Here is a 19,736-nt window from a genome sequence, read left to right as displayed (position 1 = left end):
CCCCCCACCTATACAATGGTTTCATAGGGCCACTGGAACAATCATTCATATAAACGCATTAAACTTTAGTTTACAAAGACGTGAAACTCACCGAGTGGTCTAGGGTGTTCACTGATATGCTCACACAAAAATCGCTGCAAAAGATGCTTTCCAACAGGTTTTATTGTAGTTTTAGGAAGAATGTCCGGTTGTGAGGCGTTGGAATAATAGGTCCACAGTTTTACAACGAATGGTAAAACACGTGTTGGAAAGCATCTTTTGCAGCAATTTTTGCGTGAGCATATCAGTGAACACCCCAGACCACTCGATGTGTTTCACGTCTTTGTACTCTATTTAAACAAATTTGCCAAAACGCGTTTTAGAAAAAAATTACCTACCCCATCTTTAAAGTCCCCGTGAACCGGAAGTTGCAAACGACTTTTCTCCAGTGTTGTGACGTATTTCCGAGAGAAACGGAATACTAAATGAGGCAAAATAGTGTGCGTGGCTTTTTTTCCAACTAGCACCTGATTGGATCTAGAAAAGTAGGTGTTTCATTCAAACACACAGGCAGCCTGTGTACTGTCAGTTGGAGGGGCGTCGTTACGGATGTTAAGCAGACACCCAAACCGTCAAACCTACGTCATCAGGGAAGGTCCTCCAATGCAGAGGGGAGGGGAAATTTCAGATTTTGATTAAAGATTACGAAGCCAAAAAATTTTTTTGTGTGGATTGACTTGCATGGATGAATTGTTCACCACAAAACGATCAATTTAGGCAAACAAAGTAAGTATGGTCAATTTTGAATTCATGGGGACTTTAAGTTTGTGCGCACTAGGAATCATATATTTTTTTTCCAAATAAAGATAAGGTGACACTCATTTTACATTTAGCACACAGTGTAAATGACATGAATATGACAGAGGGCAACTGAATATAGCACCAACATAGTTTGAAATCAAAGGTTTAAAGTTTGTCGATCCCCATGTGTCCCCAGTGAAGCTGAACTAATTCACACGGACTGACCGTGTATGCACACTTCAGAATATCTGACAGTCTGCAAGGTTTTTTAAATATTCAAAGATTTGTTTTAAATGATATAAATGCGTATATTTGCTGAATGCTCATGGTAAATGAGAAAGTATTAATAGTGTTTGGAAACACTATAATACTTTTTCGTATACGGTTTAATTTCTTTGGCCTATCCAACAGCAGGTTCTATCCAGTAACGTATTAGACAAAACTGTTAAACAGAGACCATAAACTAATGAAGACGAAGAATAGGAGCGCTGTGTGCTCAGGGCCGCCCGTAAAAATAAAGGTCAGCTTCAATGGGGACACATGATCGGCAAAATAAAAGTCCTGCTGCTACGAGGACATAAAAATTTGCAATCTCTAAGATTCGCTTGAAAAATAGAAAGGAGAGTTCTGAAAAATGAAAGGATAACTCTCGCCAAAATGCAACCTAGTTTCTTTTTGTTAATCTACCCGGGCAGACTTTCATTTAAAAGCATAATTTGAATGGAAACGCCACTTTTAAGTTTGATCGTATTTTCTTTTTCGGTCAAATTGCCTTTTGAATGGGAGTGTTAGGGGCACGACTATGATTGCATCAAAAATTGCTATTTTTAAAACATTAAGGCGGCTCGACACAACATAAACTTTGCTCGAAGTGTCACCAAGGTTCAGTGCACTTGAGGACGATATGTGCAAAGTTTTCAAAATTCCAAATTTTTGCTAATGTTTTTTTTTTTTTTTGCTAATGCATCTGTTCTTTTGCTTACTGTAATACTTGGTCTACACATGCATCAGATTGAGCTCTTTGGGGTTTTTTTTAAGACAGCTTGTCAAGTTAAAATTAATTATTTGAAACTTTGTGTTCCTTTTTAACAACCTTTTGTTTTTGAATGCAAGAGCACATCCTGTGTGAACATTTCCCTAAGACTTGATGCTGATACAACGTATGTAATACATTATTATATATTTATTTTAATGTAGGCTACAGTAACTGGTATGGCCTGACATATTTTCTTTCGCAATTGCCATAATCACATTGCTTCACTCGTAACCACTGACTCTTCTCACACACTTATTATTTTCCCACTCATGCTTACTTCTCATCTCTGCCTTTCATAAGCATCTCTCCATCTGGGATCACCAACACCCATGCTGCACGTAAAAAACAATTCAACATGTTTTCCTTTTTAAATCAACATTTATTTTGCAATTTCATATTATGCAGCAAGCTAATATCTGTGACTAACACAGGTCTTGTTAGTATCAGCCCAGTTCTGATACCAAACCAAAATATGTGCTAGTTTATCCTTCACGTTTTTGAAATGAACCACGATAAAAGGGTGGAGAGATAAAAATACAGTCATGTGAAAAAGACAGTACACGTTTTAGAATTTTATGGTTTACGTATCAGAACATAATAAAAATCATATGTTCGTTAGTAGATCTTAAAATTAGATAAATACAACCTCAGATGAACAACAACAAATGACATATTACACTGTGTCATTATTTATTTAACAAAAATAAAGCCAAAATGGAAAAGCCACGGGTGAAGTACACCCTATGATTCAATTGCTTGTAGAGCCCCTTTTATCAGCTATTAGTTGAAGGAATCGTTTTCTGTATGACAGTATCAGACTCTCACATCGTTGTGGAGGAATTTTGGCCCGCTCTTCTTTACAACGTTGCTTCAGTTCATTGAGGTTTGTGGGCAATTGTTTATGCACAGTCTCTTAAGCTCCCGTCACAGCATTTCAGTCAGGCTGAGGTCTGGACTTCGACTAGGCCAGTGAAACACCTTTCTTTTCTTTTTCAGTCATTCTGTTGTTTGCTGGTGTGCTTTGTTGCTTGACCTAATTGTGGCCAAGCTTTAGTTATTGGACAGATGGCCTCACATTTGACTGTCGAATACATAGGTGTACAGAGGAGTTCATGGTCGACTCAATGACTGCAAGATGCTCAGGTCCTGTGGCTTCAAAACAAGCCCAAATCATCAACCCTCCATCAGTGTGATGGACAGTTGGTATGAGGTGTTTTTATTGATATGCTGTGAGATGTTTGGTTTTCGCCAAACGTGGCGCTGTGCATTACGGCCAAACATCTCCACTTTGGTCTCTTCTATCATAGGACATTCTTCCAGATGTCTTCAAGTTTGTTCAGATGCAATAAGCTGTGCTGCCATGTTCTTTTCAGAGAGAAGCAGCTTTCTCCTGGAGACCCTTCCAAACATGCCATACTTGTCCTATCTTTTGTAATTCTATTGCCATGAACTTTAACATTTAACATGCTAACTGAGGCCTGTCGAGGCGGAGATATAGTTCTTGGGTTTTATGCAGTTTCTCTGAGCACTGCATGATCTGACCTTGGAGTGAATTGGAAATATCCACATAACCCTTCCCAGATTGATGGGCAGCAACAATCGTTTCTCTAACATCTAAGATCTCTAAGATTTCTGATGTCTTTCCTCCTTGGCATTGTGTTAACACGCACCTGAAGGCTCCAGAGCAGCAAACTGCCCAAACTACTGCTTTTGTAAAATTGGTCACACTTGCTGATGATCAATTAATCAAAGGCATTTGATTAGTAGTGCCTGATGGCTGCTTACCCTCTTATCTCCTATGGAAACAGTAAAGGTGTACTTAGTTTGTCACCCATGACTTTTCCATTTTGGCTTAGTTTTTGTTGAATAAATAATGACACGGGGTAATATGTCATATGTTGTTGTTCATCTGAGGTTGTATTTACCTAATTTTAAGACCTGCCAAGGACCAGATCATTTTTTTGTCAAGGATCAGATGATTTATGTCCCGATATATAAAACCACAAAATTCCAAAGGCTGTCAGTTCTTTTTCACATGACTATATTTAAAAATATCTAAAAATGGATGTCATTATATGACTGATATATCATGTAATCCTGGAATTCCTGTATTCTAGCGTAGTATTAGGCTGAATTCGAAGGAAATTAAGTAGGGCGTGTTTATATCATTGTTTTACAGTGCTTGTCTTTTATTGCAGCGCTTTTATTGAACTCGGCAGGCCTCTCATCAGTTGTGTATCACACCTCTGGCTGTTTTAGCTGGGTTTCTTTATTAACTTATGAATGTGCTGAATATTGTCGCTATATCAAGTACAAGACTTGCTGAACACTTGTCTACATTCACTGGTTTCTGTCCGTAACTACAGCATTGTGACTGCAGGTACTTGAGAAAGAGCTTAGCTTGAACTATTGCGAGTGGGCGATAACCCTGCCTCAGTTTAATTATCTGTGCTTAATGTTATGCTCATAAGTATTACTTTCCATAGCAACTTATGGAGAATTAGTTATTTTTATTGAATGTTTTAGTAAGACCTGTCCCATGGCTGCCATTGTGATGATTTATCTCTGCCATGGCTACTGTGTCAATAGATATTCTAGAAATATTATTAGTGTTTCGATTTATTGCACTTGTAAAATAATGTTGAGTGGCTTGTATGAAGAGGCTGTGCAAGTTGGTGCTCTTCAGTGGCGTGATTCAATGTTACAATGCCAGCACTTCAAAATACAGCACTCCAGTGGGAATAATCAAGAGGTTGTTTTAGAAATGAGATTTGTGCCATGTGTTTATATACATATTAAGTTGCTCCCAAGTTTCTCTAGTTGGTTTTCTGTACTTGTGCTTCTGCAAGTAACCAGAGAGAATAAGTCATACATGCAATTGCCCCACATTTATTCTAAATATAGATACGCTTACTATGGACAAGATGCACCTTAGGTGAACTGTAGGGAACCGTAATAGTCTAAGGCCTGGTTTCACAGACAGGGCTCAGATTAAACCAGGATTTGGCCATAGTTCAAATAGGACATTTAAGTAGTTTTATAAATGTGCCTTATAAAAAGTAAAACATTACTGGTGTGTATCTTGAGACAAAACAATAGCAGTGACATATTTTAAGATATATCAGTGCAAGTTTCTTTCAGTTGAAACAGCTCAAACATGCATTTTAGTCTAAGACTAGCTTAAGCCTTGTCTGTGAAACTGGGGGTATATGTTGCATGTGTGCAATAAAATATGAGACACCTCTTCACTTTTTATAATCATCTTTTTTTTCCACTGAAGTCTATACTACATTTAGTAGACACTTTTATCCAAAGTGACTTAGAATAGAGGAACACAAGAACTACCAGTCAAAAGTTTTGGGTTGTAGAATTTATTGATGTTTTTAATGTAAAGGATACATTTATTTGATAATAAATACAATAAAAAACAGTAAAATTGTGAAATATTATTAGAATTTAAAATATCTGTTTTCTACTTTAAAATATTTTACATGTAATTTATTCATGTGATGTCAAAGCTGAATTTTCAGCATCATTACTCCAGTCTTCAGTGTCACATGATCCTTCAGAAATCATTCTAATATCATGATTTGTTGCTCAAGAAATGTTTCATATTATTATCAATGTTGAACACAGTTGTGCTGCTTCATATTTTTGTGGAAAACCATGATATGATTTTTCCAGCATTCTTTGATAAAAAGAAAGTTTAGAATAACAGCATTTATTTAAAATATTAATATTTTGTAACATTATGTACATCTTTACAATCACTTTTGATCAATTCAGTGCATCCTTGCTGAATGAAAGTATTAGTTTCTAAAAAAAAAAAGAAAAATCTTGCTAACGCCAAAGTTTTAACAGTGGTGAACTTTAAAGTTAATCAAGGTTTTTCATCCAAAAATCAACTGAAGTGGTAGTTTTCATTTTGCATGACCAGCTTCCTCTTCCTCATTCTCACTTACCCTTAGAATTAAGTCTCCTATTTTCAGTACTGTATCATTATGATTTCTAAGTACGTGACCTCTATTATGACTGGCTAACCTGTTTGCATATGAAACAAGTGACATCATCTATGTGTTGTGGGTTGCAGTCCGATGCAGTCTGTGCTGAACTTACAGGTTTTTGACATTAAAGCCTTTGCCAAGTCTAAACATTGTGGCATATTCACACAAAAAAATTCTCCAAATTCTTTAGTCAGAAACGTTCAGGCACTTGGTTCTAATATGAGATCCATGCTTGTGACAGCACAGCCATGAAGATGTCCAAATTAACTATTTTTGCTGCTTGGTTTCATCGAGGCATCATGCTCAGTGCTAAATAAATTAGCTTTTATTAGGCTTCTGATATGCACTGTTATTTTAGTATTACTTGTTTACTATTATAGTGTTATTTATTAATATTTTGGAAAAAAAAATTGAAAAGTATTTTGAAAGTTTTTATTTAATTTAAAGTTTTAATAATTTTATGTTTTAGTTTTTTATATTTCTATTCAGCTGCAGTTTATTTTTTTATTTTAGTTCTAGTACAATTTTAGTACTTTAACTTAAAGGGGCTAGATGTAGAATTCAGAAACCCTTGCTATTAGAAATCGAATTAAAATAGAAAAAAGTAATTAAAAATCTTCAGTGAGAAAGCAGCAGTTAAGAAAGCATCAAACCATTGCAATGTGCATTTGCACAAGCTCTGCAATTTATTGGCATCATGTCGACAGATGAAGTAACATTATACTGTCATGATGGTTTGATATAAGGAATATTTAAGACTATAGATTGTATAGATCTGGCTATGTGAGACTATAGCATGAATTAATCCCTTTTCTTTGCATGACGCATTGACATTACAATACAGAATACCACTCTTGGCATTATCATGAACATTGTATAAGCATTAATTTCATGGTCAAAATTGAGACATGAGAGCGTGTGCGTGCAACAGGAAGTACTGTAAGTGTGCAAGACTATCCCAGATCTTAAAGTCCCCCTGTAGTCAGTATCCCCCAAAACTCATCTTTGATCACCAAAATTTTATATTTAAATGTTTTTTCCTTGAAAAAAAAATTTCATGTTTTAAAATAGCTTGATTGTACTCTACACCCTGTATATGTGGTTCCATGAATATGCAAATTAGCCCTGCCTCCACTCACTCACACCAGCTCAGAGATCCACTCGTTGAAGATCACACGTTGACGTGATTGGTTACAAGGTAGTTTGTGACATCAGAAACACCAGCAATTTCCAACCGCAATTTTGAGACTGTCCTTGGTTCACTACAGATTCAAAGAGAAAATACTCAGCAATGGTGCTGACTGAATATTTTGCACATGGTTTATCTTAAAGCATATTAAAAACACCACACAGACATATAAACGACATTAAAATCTTGATTTTCACCAGAGGGTGACTTTTAAAACGTTAAATCCCAGTGCTCTTAATGCACACTAAACCCACACTATGGCGCGTAAATGTCACATCCTTCGTCTCTGTCCCAAATGGAACCCTAAGCCCTCGCAATGTTCCTCCAAGTCCACACTTTAGTGACGTAATGCCTCTATGACTGTCGGGTAGAAGTCTGCTACGGTTCTTGCGAGCTCTGCAAAATTTGGGATGATTTCAGATTAAAATCATCAGGCTATCATAGACAACCTGAGAAGTCGGTGAAAGTCAAATTTTTTAAGTTTCAATACAAGCTGTTCACACATAGAAAAAGCAGAAAATCGCAGTTTAAGTTTTTCCTTTAAATTCATCTAAACTCTTTATCACAGCTTTCTTTTAATGAACAATAGTTTTAGTTAACAATAACAACACTGCTGATATGACTGGAGTCTTCTCATGTGCATAGTTGTCTAAACTTAATTTCTGTTAATTGTAGAATTATATTACACACATTCTATTATACATTGAAATGAGTGGGTTTTTCAAAAAAGTTCCATTCATTTCTATGTGTAGTTTTGTTCACTTTGACCTCAAATCATATATTTCACAAAAGCGTTCATTTCCATGATTTAGGTTAATTTGTGATGGCATTTCATTGCCGTGTTCCCAGGAGCAAAATAACCCAACCCCCCTTTCTCTTTATGTTCTGGTTGCCATGGTGAGGGTCTCTTTGCTGCAAACACTCTTGGCTGTTTAGCAGAAGCAGTTGAGGGAGTTTGCACTGCCTCTATCCTCTCTCAATCATTTCTCTTCTGTTGATCACCAACTTTTTCTATTATTTATGTCTATGTCCATTACTGTCACTCCAGTTTTTCTCTTTGATTTAATTGACTGAAAAGATATTCAAAATGAAAGAAAGCAATATTTTATCACATTTCAGAGAGCTGAAGAAGATAAGAGGGTTTGAAGTAGTGTTGACTATAGCAAATCTCCATGCTGTGAAAGAATGCGCAGCAGCCATTTCACTGTGATTGTGACCTCTATCTTTTTTTCAGGTCTTTTTGAGCCCAATTAAAGCTCTGGCAGAGATTCAGGGTAGAATTCACTAAACAGTTGCTTGCACAACATTTGCATACAGTATTTCAGTCTGAAAACATAATTCACTGCTCAATCCAGTTAAAGGCACTAAATGCACTAAAATAGCTCTGCACTTTAAGTCATTGTCATTCTTCTCAGTGCAAACATGGCTTTTAGACTACGGCTTATTCACCTGACTGTTTGCCTGGCACAAATAATGCTGAACTATAATGGCCCAAGTTAACAAATAATTAAAGACATGTACCAACCCCAAACTTTTGATTGGTAGTGTATGTTTGTGTGCATTTTCTGGTGGCAGTAATTCATATCAATTGAGCTTTTCTTAACCACAGCGCAATAATAAGTTAGTAGGCTAAGCTGTTTGCTTGCTAATGAGCAAGATTTTACTTAAGTCCTTTAGTGAATTGTTGCTAAAACAACCGAGCGTGTGTGACAATATTTTTTTACTGGAATCCTCCCTCAACCGTTTTTTTTTTCTTTTCTTTTTTTCCAGCTCAGCCTATTGTAGCACATGGACTGCACAGCCAGGATTAACTTAGCTTTGAAAAGTCTGTAAAGAGCTCAGTGTGCACTACTGCCAATTTTGCTATCATTGCTCTTGGTGAATACTCTTTTTCACAGCTTGCACAAGCCTGTGGAGGAGAGAAAGCCATTTTACTCTGAGCAACAAACATACTGTTGATGATTAAGAATGAAAATATGACAAAACAAAGAAAAAACAGTTCATTTAGCCTTCCATTTTTCATATACGTGCAGTCATTGCTGCTGACGTTGACACACAGAAATTGGCGTCTTACATCACTGTGGGATGACATAATTCCCCCAGTTTGTGACTTTAGACTGACCTGCCAGTGCTCTCACATCTCCAGTATGTGTGAGTGTGCACATCTATATTTATTTTGGAAGTAATGTTTGAGTAATGTGTTGATTTTGGTTCATATTTTGGATGAAATATCAAAGGAGTGAATAACCCAGCGCTGGGAAGTGTTAGTCGCTGGCACGTATAGCCTGAATATGAGAACAACCTAGGGACGGCACATTATGAGTGAATTACAGCATGTGTAACTGGCGACTTGACACTTGAGATTTACTGCATGTAGCAGGTGTGTTGGACAGACTGGAAAACACCTAGAAATAACAGAAGGTGCATTTATTTTAACGTTTGTGTGTGTGTGTGTGTGTGTGTGTGTGTGTGTGTGTGTGTGTGTCACAGGTGTGTTGGACGATGAAGATGTGCGTTTGATGCTGCAGGGATCAAAGATGGTAAAGGTTCGATCTCATCGTTGGAGGAAGGACAGGAGTCTGAAGCTTCTGGAGGACTGTGTGACGGTGTGGTGTGAGTCCAGCAAAACCTCCCGCAAGGGCAAGAGACAGCAGACATGTGAGTATTATATGTCACCTGCCAGACCTGTGATTGAGCTGCATACAAAACTACACACAAATTCGGCTTTTGAGTTCACAATTTGTGTGGCAAGCTGAGAAAGTGCATCATTTCGGGTCAGTTCAGTATAGTGAGTTCCTGAGGCCCTTTTTAACAAGATGTTTTGTGTTTTCTACAGACGGTACCTTCCCACATCTTTACAACATATTATTTAGTTGTTTAATTTGAATCACAAAGAAACAAAATGCAACTTAAAATTTGAGATTAAATAGAGCCTTCTTTACAAGTTCAAGGGTTTTGTCTGGGGAATTCATTCATTTATTAATTTAGTCTTACAATACAGTAAGAGTCTGATGATTCAGGAATGACTTTACAGAAGGCTGGTGCTCTGATGTCATGATCATAGGGATTCAGGATCCGTGATGCCAGACTTTTACATGTAAATGAGAGGCTTTAATACTGCTTTAGCATTTGTTGGTTTCAATCACAGTATGGGATATTTTTCATAACTAGTCAAATGAAGGAGTCATAGTCACACCCTAGAGGAATAATAATAACGAGAAAACAAACAGGCTATTTTAACTAGTGTTTCGCTCACTCTGACCTCATACTTGGCTTTAAGTCAAAACAAGACATTATTAATGTTTTGTTTGCTCTGCTCTCTTTGTATACCTATTGTTAACCTCATCCCAAAGGACTCAGAAGGCATTCAATCTTATGACGTTCAATTTTTAGAAAATGAATGCCACTTTTTTTAACAGGACGGATGGATTTGGCTTAGTGTAAGGAACTGTAGCAGTGACCCAATTAATCACAGGTCAATCGAGGTAAAGATTTTCAGTTGACGTAACCTAAATGCTGCGCTAGATACATAAATAATGCAGAAAGGTTTACAATGATGCGTCAGTACAGGTGCAATCATAATATACTGTGTTTCTCATATCTTTATGAGACGTGAACATGTTGTATTTGAAACATTTATAGTATATGTTATCATTAGGGCTGTCAGTTGCATGATATGCTGATTAAACAAATTAATCACAGATGTTCAAGATAAAAAGACAAAAAAAAAGAAATTCAAGAACATTACTTTTTATGATAGACAAGTACATCATTAAAATACATTATAAAAGTAGTATTAGAGGACAGTATGTAGTTTGTTTTATTTTGACTTAAATTTTTTAATGTTTGGACAGTTTGGAATGATTAAAAAATGATATAATTTTTGTTTTCGGATGAATAATTCAATATGTCCTTGAACTTTATGTTGGGGATCCAGTATTATGATTTCCCCCCCCCCCCCATAGTAAACTGACTCATATTTGACCATAATTGCTCTGTGTGATATATTGCTTGGCAGGTTTTTGTTGAGGGACGGGACTTTCCAATCAGTGCAACAGCAAACAGAAAACCCATAAAGTTTTGTCTGCATAGATCTGAACTCATTAATGCATGTGTGCAGGTGTGTGTTTGTGTCTACAAATACAGCATATACTGGCTTAAATGTTTAATTTCCTGGTTTATTTGTTCTACAAGGAAATTAAACTGGAAATATTTCAGGTTATGAACTGTAATTATTAATCAGAACTTTCTAAAGCTCCCTTTAAATGCTGCATACCCAAATATTTTGCTAACGTTCCAATCAAGTTATGAAAAGTTTTTTGGTTATGCAAATGTTGGGAACCTTACTTTTTAATGTTCTCTGAATATTTTGAATATTTTAAACATTAGACCATCTTTCTACTAAGATGTTTCAGAAAAAGAAAAATGTTTTATAAATGATGTATAAATATTGTTTTTGTGCTTGCGTTTTGAGAACATTATTAAAGACCAGATAACTCTGAACAAACGTTCTATTAACATTACTGAAAAATGTTCCTAACTTTGAGAGAACCTTGCCAGAACGTTAGCCAGAAGTTCTGAGAACGTTCCCGGTTTTCTGGTTAGATGATTTCAGACCAGCAGATTTGGTGCTTTTACTTTGAATAGAGATGTTATGGGACAGGGCCTAATTAATTATCCCAATCGGTTACTTTTACCGTACTTTTCAGGTGATTGTTAATCTTTTTTAATCACACATTTGCTATAATGGAAACGTGCCACAGATTCATCTGTGACAAGGCATTATGGGATGCTCTATCATCCCTAATCTAGTTGTTCGGATGATTGTTAATCTGTTTTTAATCTTACTTATGCTCTTGAGATGAAGAGCATGAGAGTGAAGAGAATCAGACTTCCTGCTATAATCCCATTCATGACACTTCACTGGAGTATGGGAACGTTAATTCTATTATTAACGTTCTATTATTAACTTTTCTATTATTATTATTCGTTTTTTAACCCCTTAGCTGTCATCCCCCTTTTGATAATTGACATTAAAATGCAGTATACAAACCTAAATGGTTGTAATTCAAGAATGCTTTGGAATATAGACCTAAGTTTGGTCTTGTTTTAAAGAAAACAATCAGCAGATTATTACTGAAGTGAAAGCACTTCAAAAAATTAAAGTATGAAAAAGTTATGGAAGTTAAAATTTACAGTAAATCAAATATACTTTATTAATATATTTTTTTAATATAAAATAAATATTTTACAAAATATTTTTTACTATAAAATTACTATAAAATGAAAGCTATATATCTAACCAAGTTGTGTTCCAAATTTAAAGTTGATATCACAAAAATTGAAGTTCCCATGAGATTTTGTTTAGGAGTTATACCAAAAATAGCCACCGGGTGCCATTGCATTCCATTGAATTTAATTGTATGCATTCTGCCATAACAAATTAATACATTTCTATCCAAATATCACTTCTGTCACTAAATATGGAACCTTGAGACTCAGACCTTTCTGACAATATGTGTTTTGTCAAGATTAGAACATTTTTGATAATAAATTATGAAAGATGATGCCCAAAAGGGGAGGGGCCTAATAAAAAAATACCGTTTCTATGGTAACGCAACGTCCAATTTCAAAACGGTTTTTACAGGATGAATTCTGAGTTCGTAAGCTTTCAAATGATACCTAATTTATGATAACTACTAAAATATGTGATATAATAATAATAAAAAATTATATATATATATATATATATATATATATATATATATATATATATATATATAATATATAATATACTTTTTAGAGGACTTTTTACTTTACTTTTTAAAATATAATTTTATCTTTTTTTATTGACAAATACTAGATTATGTTTTATTATGAACTTTTAGCATTAAAAAAACAAAGTTTCAATTATTAAAAGTGTGTACGTCGACTTTTTGTGACAAAGGTCAGAAACTCCTGTAATGACGTCGATTTTTTGAGGTGCACTCTTGTCATAAATTCATATATTACTGTTCATACAAAATTTGTAAGAAAAAAACAGGGCTAAAATATCTATTCAGGAGTCTTAGACCATTCCAACGATATATAGTTTGTCATGATTAAATTAGGATTTAATAGTAATATTTTGAAGTAAATTTCGGTTGCCCGTATACGGGCAGGTGACAGTTAAGGGGTTTTTTAAACAAATTAGACTTATTCTCACACATGGACTGCTTTTGTATAGTGATATAGGCATGTAAGTGAATCCATGTTTCTACAGTTGTAGTCATATGTTTCTGGATTTTGAAACTTGCAAAATTTCCATATGCACATCTAGCCATTCAATACTGTAGGTTAAAGGCCAGGGGCCTCATTTATAACCGTTGCGTACGCACAAAACAGGCCCTGAAAGAGGCGTACGCCACTTACGACGCACAAGTTGCGATTTATAAAAAACAAACTTGCAGGAAAATTTGCGCACCTGCACACAAACTCTGACCCATGCGTACGAACATTTTGGAGATGGAGCAGTTTTCACTTTTAGACAGAAAATCTAAAGAAAATTATACATATACAAAAAGATAATACAAATATAATTTCACTTACCAAGCCTATCACATGAAGCAAACATCCATCCCTTCTTAAATGTCCGCGCCAGCGAGCGCGTTGGGCCGTTTAGTGAAACTGACGCATAGCATATTGCATCTAAAACCGTAAATCTTCATTATAAGTCCTAATCATAAATACAGTTCATATTCACGATAACAGTTTAAAGAAATAAAACAATGATTTAAACTTTGTTTTACTTCTGTTGTAAAGATTTAGATTAAATATGCCATTCTGATTAATGTAGTTAAACACTTAAATCACATGAAATCATTACTGAGAAGTTACAACGTTTTTTATATTCAATAAATAGAAATATTTGTTGTGGATGCAATGCTTTCGAACACTTTCCTCTGGCATGTTGTGTTTTAATGTTTTAACTAAAGAGATAATTGCTTATCATGATAATAGCAGATTGTCTGAGAAAATGGTTTCGTGCAAGTCATGCACAACAAGGTCTATTTGTTTCCATTAAAAACATAAATCAATTAAAAATACTCTTTGGCCAGTGGAAAAGATTAAGAAAAACTTTCTCCAAAATGTATTCTATATTACTTGATTTATTTATTCAAAAACAAGGCAAGGATAGGCTACTCATTTTTATTAATGTATAACTAATATGACAGCACAGCTGCATTTCATATTTCCCTAATGTCTTGTACCGTTAAACATGTTATCACATGGATGAATAATCATATGCAAATGATATGCAGATGAGGATATGCATAGTAAAACTAGGCGTTGTATGCTCCATATATGGTTGTTTTCGGGGAGGAGACGCATGTGCGCACAATCTTCCGCTAACTGGGATTTATAAAGTGAATTCTGCGCAGGTTCTGGCGTATGCACGGTTTTATAAGTCTGACTATTTTTTTGCGTACGCTATTTTTAGCTTTCTGGCGCACGTACACTTTTAGTAAGGATCCTACGCACAGTTTTATAAATGAGGCCCCTGGTCATTACGTTTATGAATAATCTCTGCTATCAGGAGGATTTATGGGTCTATCTGATGACTTTTGAAACTTTGAGGATAAAAGTGAACCTATGACTAATCATGTGACTCACTGCGATTAATAATTTGTGTTCTCTGACACACACACAATCACAGGGTATAGTGTTAGTAAGCACGGATTTCCCTGTGCAACTCATTTTAGATGCTTTGTTATTTTGGTAAATAGTTCTTTAAAGCCATTGTTTATTATGTAATATAATTATGTAATAATTGGTGTTTTTATTTTAATTGGAACAGATTTGTGCTTTGTTTCTTTTGACTCCTTCAGATGTGCTGCGTTTGTAGTGTAAACATAAAAGCATCTTGACTCACCTTAGGCAACATTAAAAGTCTGAACAGATAGAAGTATATTTGGAAACAACAATATACTTTACAGTATACAGTATTACTATACTTGTTTCACTCTTGCTAAATCAGTAACATTGTTCAATATGAAATGTTCAGTGGACTCTCTGTTAGGCTAGTTGGGACAACATTTGGGGAAAAATATATATTTATTATATACATTTACTATATTTGATCACATGGTAGTACATCGCTATTCAGCATAAAAGGATAGACTTCTAACTTCCCTTAGACTTCCCTAAACTAAATAAAAACACTATTATTAAATAAAGAAATTAAAAAGATAAACACTATTAGTTCATAAATTACCTAAAAAGGATGCCACTCTTGTGTTTATATTACCTCTACTCCGCCAACAATATCACCACCTTATGATTTGCTTGTTAATCAGTTCTGTTGACAATGGAACAAACGAATGTTTGTAGGGACCCTATATCTCCTACCAGAGTTCACCAGCACATACTCATACAACACATGTGAAGGGTCTGATAACATCTTATTGGCATGCTGTATCTAGACATCTCAAAAATATACCAAAAAAAGTTATTGAGTGTCTGTATTCCCATAATGTGTATAAGTATAGATGGGCAAACTTGTGAAAGCATTTTAAATTTTTTCCTTTTTGTAGTTATTTGAAAAATAAAGACTTAATACATGTGTTCAAATGCTGTTTAATACTGTACAGTACAATAAAGCTACTGTTACAAAAGAGTTCTATTTAAAAGAAATGCTGTTCTTTTGAACTTTACATTCATTGAAGATCCTGAAAATAAATGCATCACGGTTTCCACAACAATATTTTACGAGTTCACACTTACATAAATTAAACAAAGTGAAGATTATGCGTATTTGGTGTGCTGTCCGGGGGGAGGGCTCCGAGCTCGTGAAATATTGTTGTGGAAACCGTGATGCATTTATGTTGTGGAAACCGTGATTGCATTTATTGAATGAACGGCTCGTTTAAAAAAATTCCAAGGTCCATTTGTTAAGACATATGCTTTACAAATGAACCTTGGAATTTTTTTAAACGAGCCGTTCATTCATAACTACGCAAGATCGCTGTGAAATTACAGGCCGGAAGTCAAAAGACAACGAGCTCAGCGCTGAAAAGGGGCGTGGCTATATAAGGTCTATACTTTAACCATTAACTTATTGGTGCATTACTGCCACCAACTGGAATGGAATATGGATCAAGTTATTTGCTTTTATACTAAATATAAATAAACATAAAAACCAAGCAAAACAAACAAACAAAGTGAAAAATAAACCATAATAAATTAACAAAAAACGCTATATTCTATTATATAAATTAGTTTCTTTCGCAAATTTAATAATTTCAACATACACCTTACTATCTGTTTCCCTTAATAGACCTTATAAAGTAAAGTCATGATGTTTGTAAAAGTAAAGTCAACGATTGAATAAGGTGACATCTCTCATTATTATATTTCCTACAATGGATTAATACATGCTCCACTGTTTCTTGTTGGCTTCAGTGTACTGTCAATGAACTGAGGTAATGAGGTAAGTTTGCTGTATATACACCTCTTAACTCGTTGATTGGGTTGATTAACATAGTGTGCTCCACTCGTGTCTAATTAGGTTTGATTACCTGAATGTGCTCCACATGTGTTTAATTAGGTTTGATTACCTGAATGTGCTCCACTCGTGTCTAATTAGGTTTGATTACCTGAATGTGCTCCACATGTGTTTAATTAGGTTTAATTATCTGAACGTGCTCCTCCCGAACTTTGTTAATAAAACATCATTAAGCAGCACAACTGTTTTCAACATTGATAATACTAAAAAAAATTTCTTGAGCAGCAAATCATCAAATTACCGTAGACTGATTTCTGGAGGATCATGTGACACTGAAGACAGGAGTAATGATGCTGAAAATTCAGCTTTGCATCACTGGAATGCATTAAAAAAAAAAAAAATATATATATATATATATATATATATATATATTAACAGATAACAGCTATTTTCAATTGTAATAATGTTTCAGAATATCACTGTTTTTACTGTAGCCTATTTTTGATCAAATAAATGCAGCCGTGGTGAGCATAAGAGACTTCTAGACAAACTTTTGAATGGCTGTGTATTACATGAAGCTCCCTTGAAAATGTTCATTAGCCTAACACTTATTTGATAGTACTGCTCAACTCCGAGTGTAGCAGTAGAAGAGACTGTTTTTCTGTTTCTATCTTGTGCTGCTTCACACTGGGTTCAGGAATGTAGGCTCAGCTGCTTCTGTCCTATCCCAGCATGCACCTCACAACTCACTGATTGACACACACTTGAGGAAATAAACATAGTACACTTACTGCCTGACTTTGTGTGTTCGCATTATTTTTTTGGTTTTTGTTGTAAGTTTATTTCGAATGTATGTAAAAAAAAAAAGAACATCTGACAAGAAAATTAAAATCAAATAGACAAATTAAAGTGATAAGAATAACACAAAAAATAATTAACAATAGTTACAGCCATAGACTTTTTAACTCTTGTCATTGTCCATTACATATTCGATAAGGAGTAAGCGAATTATGTGTTTGTGCATGTGACGTTGTATCATGCACCACTTCATTCCTCTGTTATGTTGGCTATTTATTAGGGTAGATAAAGATAGAAGACACATGGTTATGTCATATGTGTCAAATAAGCTGGACAAAATGATGCCGGTGTGTGTAGGAGATGAGTCTGTCCAGGTGTCATAGTGCTGTTAGGCGTTGGGCGGCAGATGCAGGACTGGACCCCCGGAGAGTTCATGCTCCCGTAGATCTATGCAGCGGGCATTAGTGAGGAATGCCAGCTGCATAGTAAACGCCCATTGACTGCAGATGTCTCAGCGCACGCACTGTTAAAATTAACACACTTCTTCAGACATACACAAGACTCATCAATGCGTGTTTGTCAGATGGCTGGTGGAAGTGGGCATAGAGTCTTTGCCATTTAAAAGAGCTTGTGTCTGTCTTCCCTTGTGTCTCTTTGTTTATTTGCAGTGTAGGAGTTTCCTCATATCAAAGATGTTATTGTTGCGACCACTGTCTGTGCTGTGCTAGATTATAATTCCTCATTATAGCTGAATTGATATTGACTCTTGAAGAGTATTAGACTCTGTCTATGCTATGTTGTGTGTGTGTGTGTGTGTGTGTGTGTGTGTGTGTGTGTGTGTGTGTGTGTGTGTGTGTGTGTGTGTGTGTGTGTGTGTGTGTGTGTGTGTGTGTGTGTGTGTGTGTGTGTGTGTGTGTGTGTGTGTGTGTGTGTGTGTGTGTGTGTGTGTGTGTGTGTTAGGAGTAATGAGGGCACGTCGTGAACATTTTTTGGCCCTCTGTTGCACAGGTCATGTTTTACAAGAGCCAAATTAATCCCCATGTCCAGCTTCACACACTGTGATGATGTCTTTGACCTCCTTCTTGCATGGACAATAATTATTTTTTAATTTTTTATTATTATTATTTTTAGCTGTAAGTGTTCCGGTTGCTTGTTTATTACTTCCCAGACTGTTTATGGTTTCTAATAACTAATAGAGTTAGACAGCCTTTCACTTGAATGAATCATCAATGACTTGGATTCATTGTGTTTAATTAAAATTTTGCTTAAATTAAAGGTTCTTTAGAGTGACACAACTAAGACTTCCTTTCATTTGTTTCATTTCTGCACCACTAGTAACACCAAAACAGAATTGTAGTTCTGTTTGTTTAAGTCGCCTGACTGGGCCTGACAGAATGACATTAAAGATCGATGTTTGAAACTTGTTTGATTCATTTCTTCATGCAGTTCTATTTGGTGCCACTAGTGGCGCATAAATTACACACTTCACCTTTAAGCAGTGGCGTAGGTTTGATTTTGAAATTGGTGGGGATGGGGACAACAATATATAAATATATTTTAAGTTTTGATCGAAAGTATTGCTAGGGATATATCAGTGTCACTGGATATTGGTAGGGACACGTCCCTAGCGCCCCTACTAAATTCTACGCCCCTGCCTTTAAGTAAAATTTTATGTTAGTGAATAGCAGAATTAATGGACTAAGCACTCATTCGTGTGTGTTTTCTCTCTGTCAGTCTCTGTGACGGAGGTGGAGTGTGTGCGGGAGGGCTGTCAGTCAGAGTGTCTGCGACGGATGGCAGGTCTGGTTCCAGAGACCAACTGCTTCACCGTGGTCTTCCGTGGAGGCCGGAAAAGCCTGGATCTGTGCTGCCCCACACAGGAGGAAGCGGAGCGCTGGGTCCGAGGCATCCGCACACTCAAAGACCGAGTCTCCAACATGAGTCAGAAAGAAAAGCTGGACCAATATCCTTAAAGCCATACCTGCATACCTGCCATTTACAGCATTTAATACTCATTTAATTATAGTATTTAAACAGAAGGCTTAGGTTAAGTTTCCTTGGCCACCATTTGCCAATAAATGCACATGTCAACACACTCTCCATTACTCAGTGAGATGGCTGACTATATATAGACCCGATGTAGAACAGATTTCTACACGCACACATGAACCACATGCTATCTCTTCTCATCTGAAATACCTTTGTCCTGTTTCTCTTCTCCCCAATGTGGTTTTTACTCTATTCTTTTTTCTTTTTTTAAACTTGTATACCCTTTATTATTGGGGCGGCAGTGGCTCAGTGGTTCATGTAGGTTGTCTACAAACCGAAAGGTTGGTGGTTCAATCCGACGACCTGGATGGCGCCTTGCATGGCTGATACCGCCGTCGGTGTATGAATGAGTGAGTGAATGGGTGAATGTGAGGCAAATATGTAAAGCGCCTTGGT

At 35.8% G+C, this 19,736-nt stretch overlaps 1 protein-coding gene across 1 annotated transcript in view; it reads left to right on the top strand.

The window, feature by feature from the left end:
- Window positions 1-19,736, top strand: part of plcd3a (phospholipase C, delta 3a) — a 37,491-nt gene that overhangs the window by 3,368 nt on the left and 14,387 nt on the right. The window contains exons 2-3 of the mRNA XM_077213240.1: window positions 9,500-9,667; window positions 19,026-19,254. Of these exons, the coding sequence (XP_077069355.1) occupies window positions 9,500-9,667; window positions 19,026-19,254 (397 nt within the window). The remainder of the gene's footprint in view (window positions 1-9,499; window positions 9,668-19,025; window positions 19,255-19,736) is intronic.

This window comes from Siphateles boraxobius, unplaced genomic scaffold, assembly GCF_051911475.1.
Source record: "Siphateles boraxobius isolate OS27281-9 unplaced genomic scaffold, OSU_SipBor_1 66, whole genome shotgun sequence".
Taxonomy (NCBI): Eukaryota; Metazoa; Chordata; class Actinopteri; order Cypriniformes; family Leuciscidae; genus Siphateles; species Siphateles boraxobius.
Note: the sequence above shows the minus strand (reverse complement) of the source record. Positions and strands in the feature narration are given on the sequence as shown.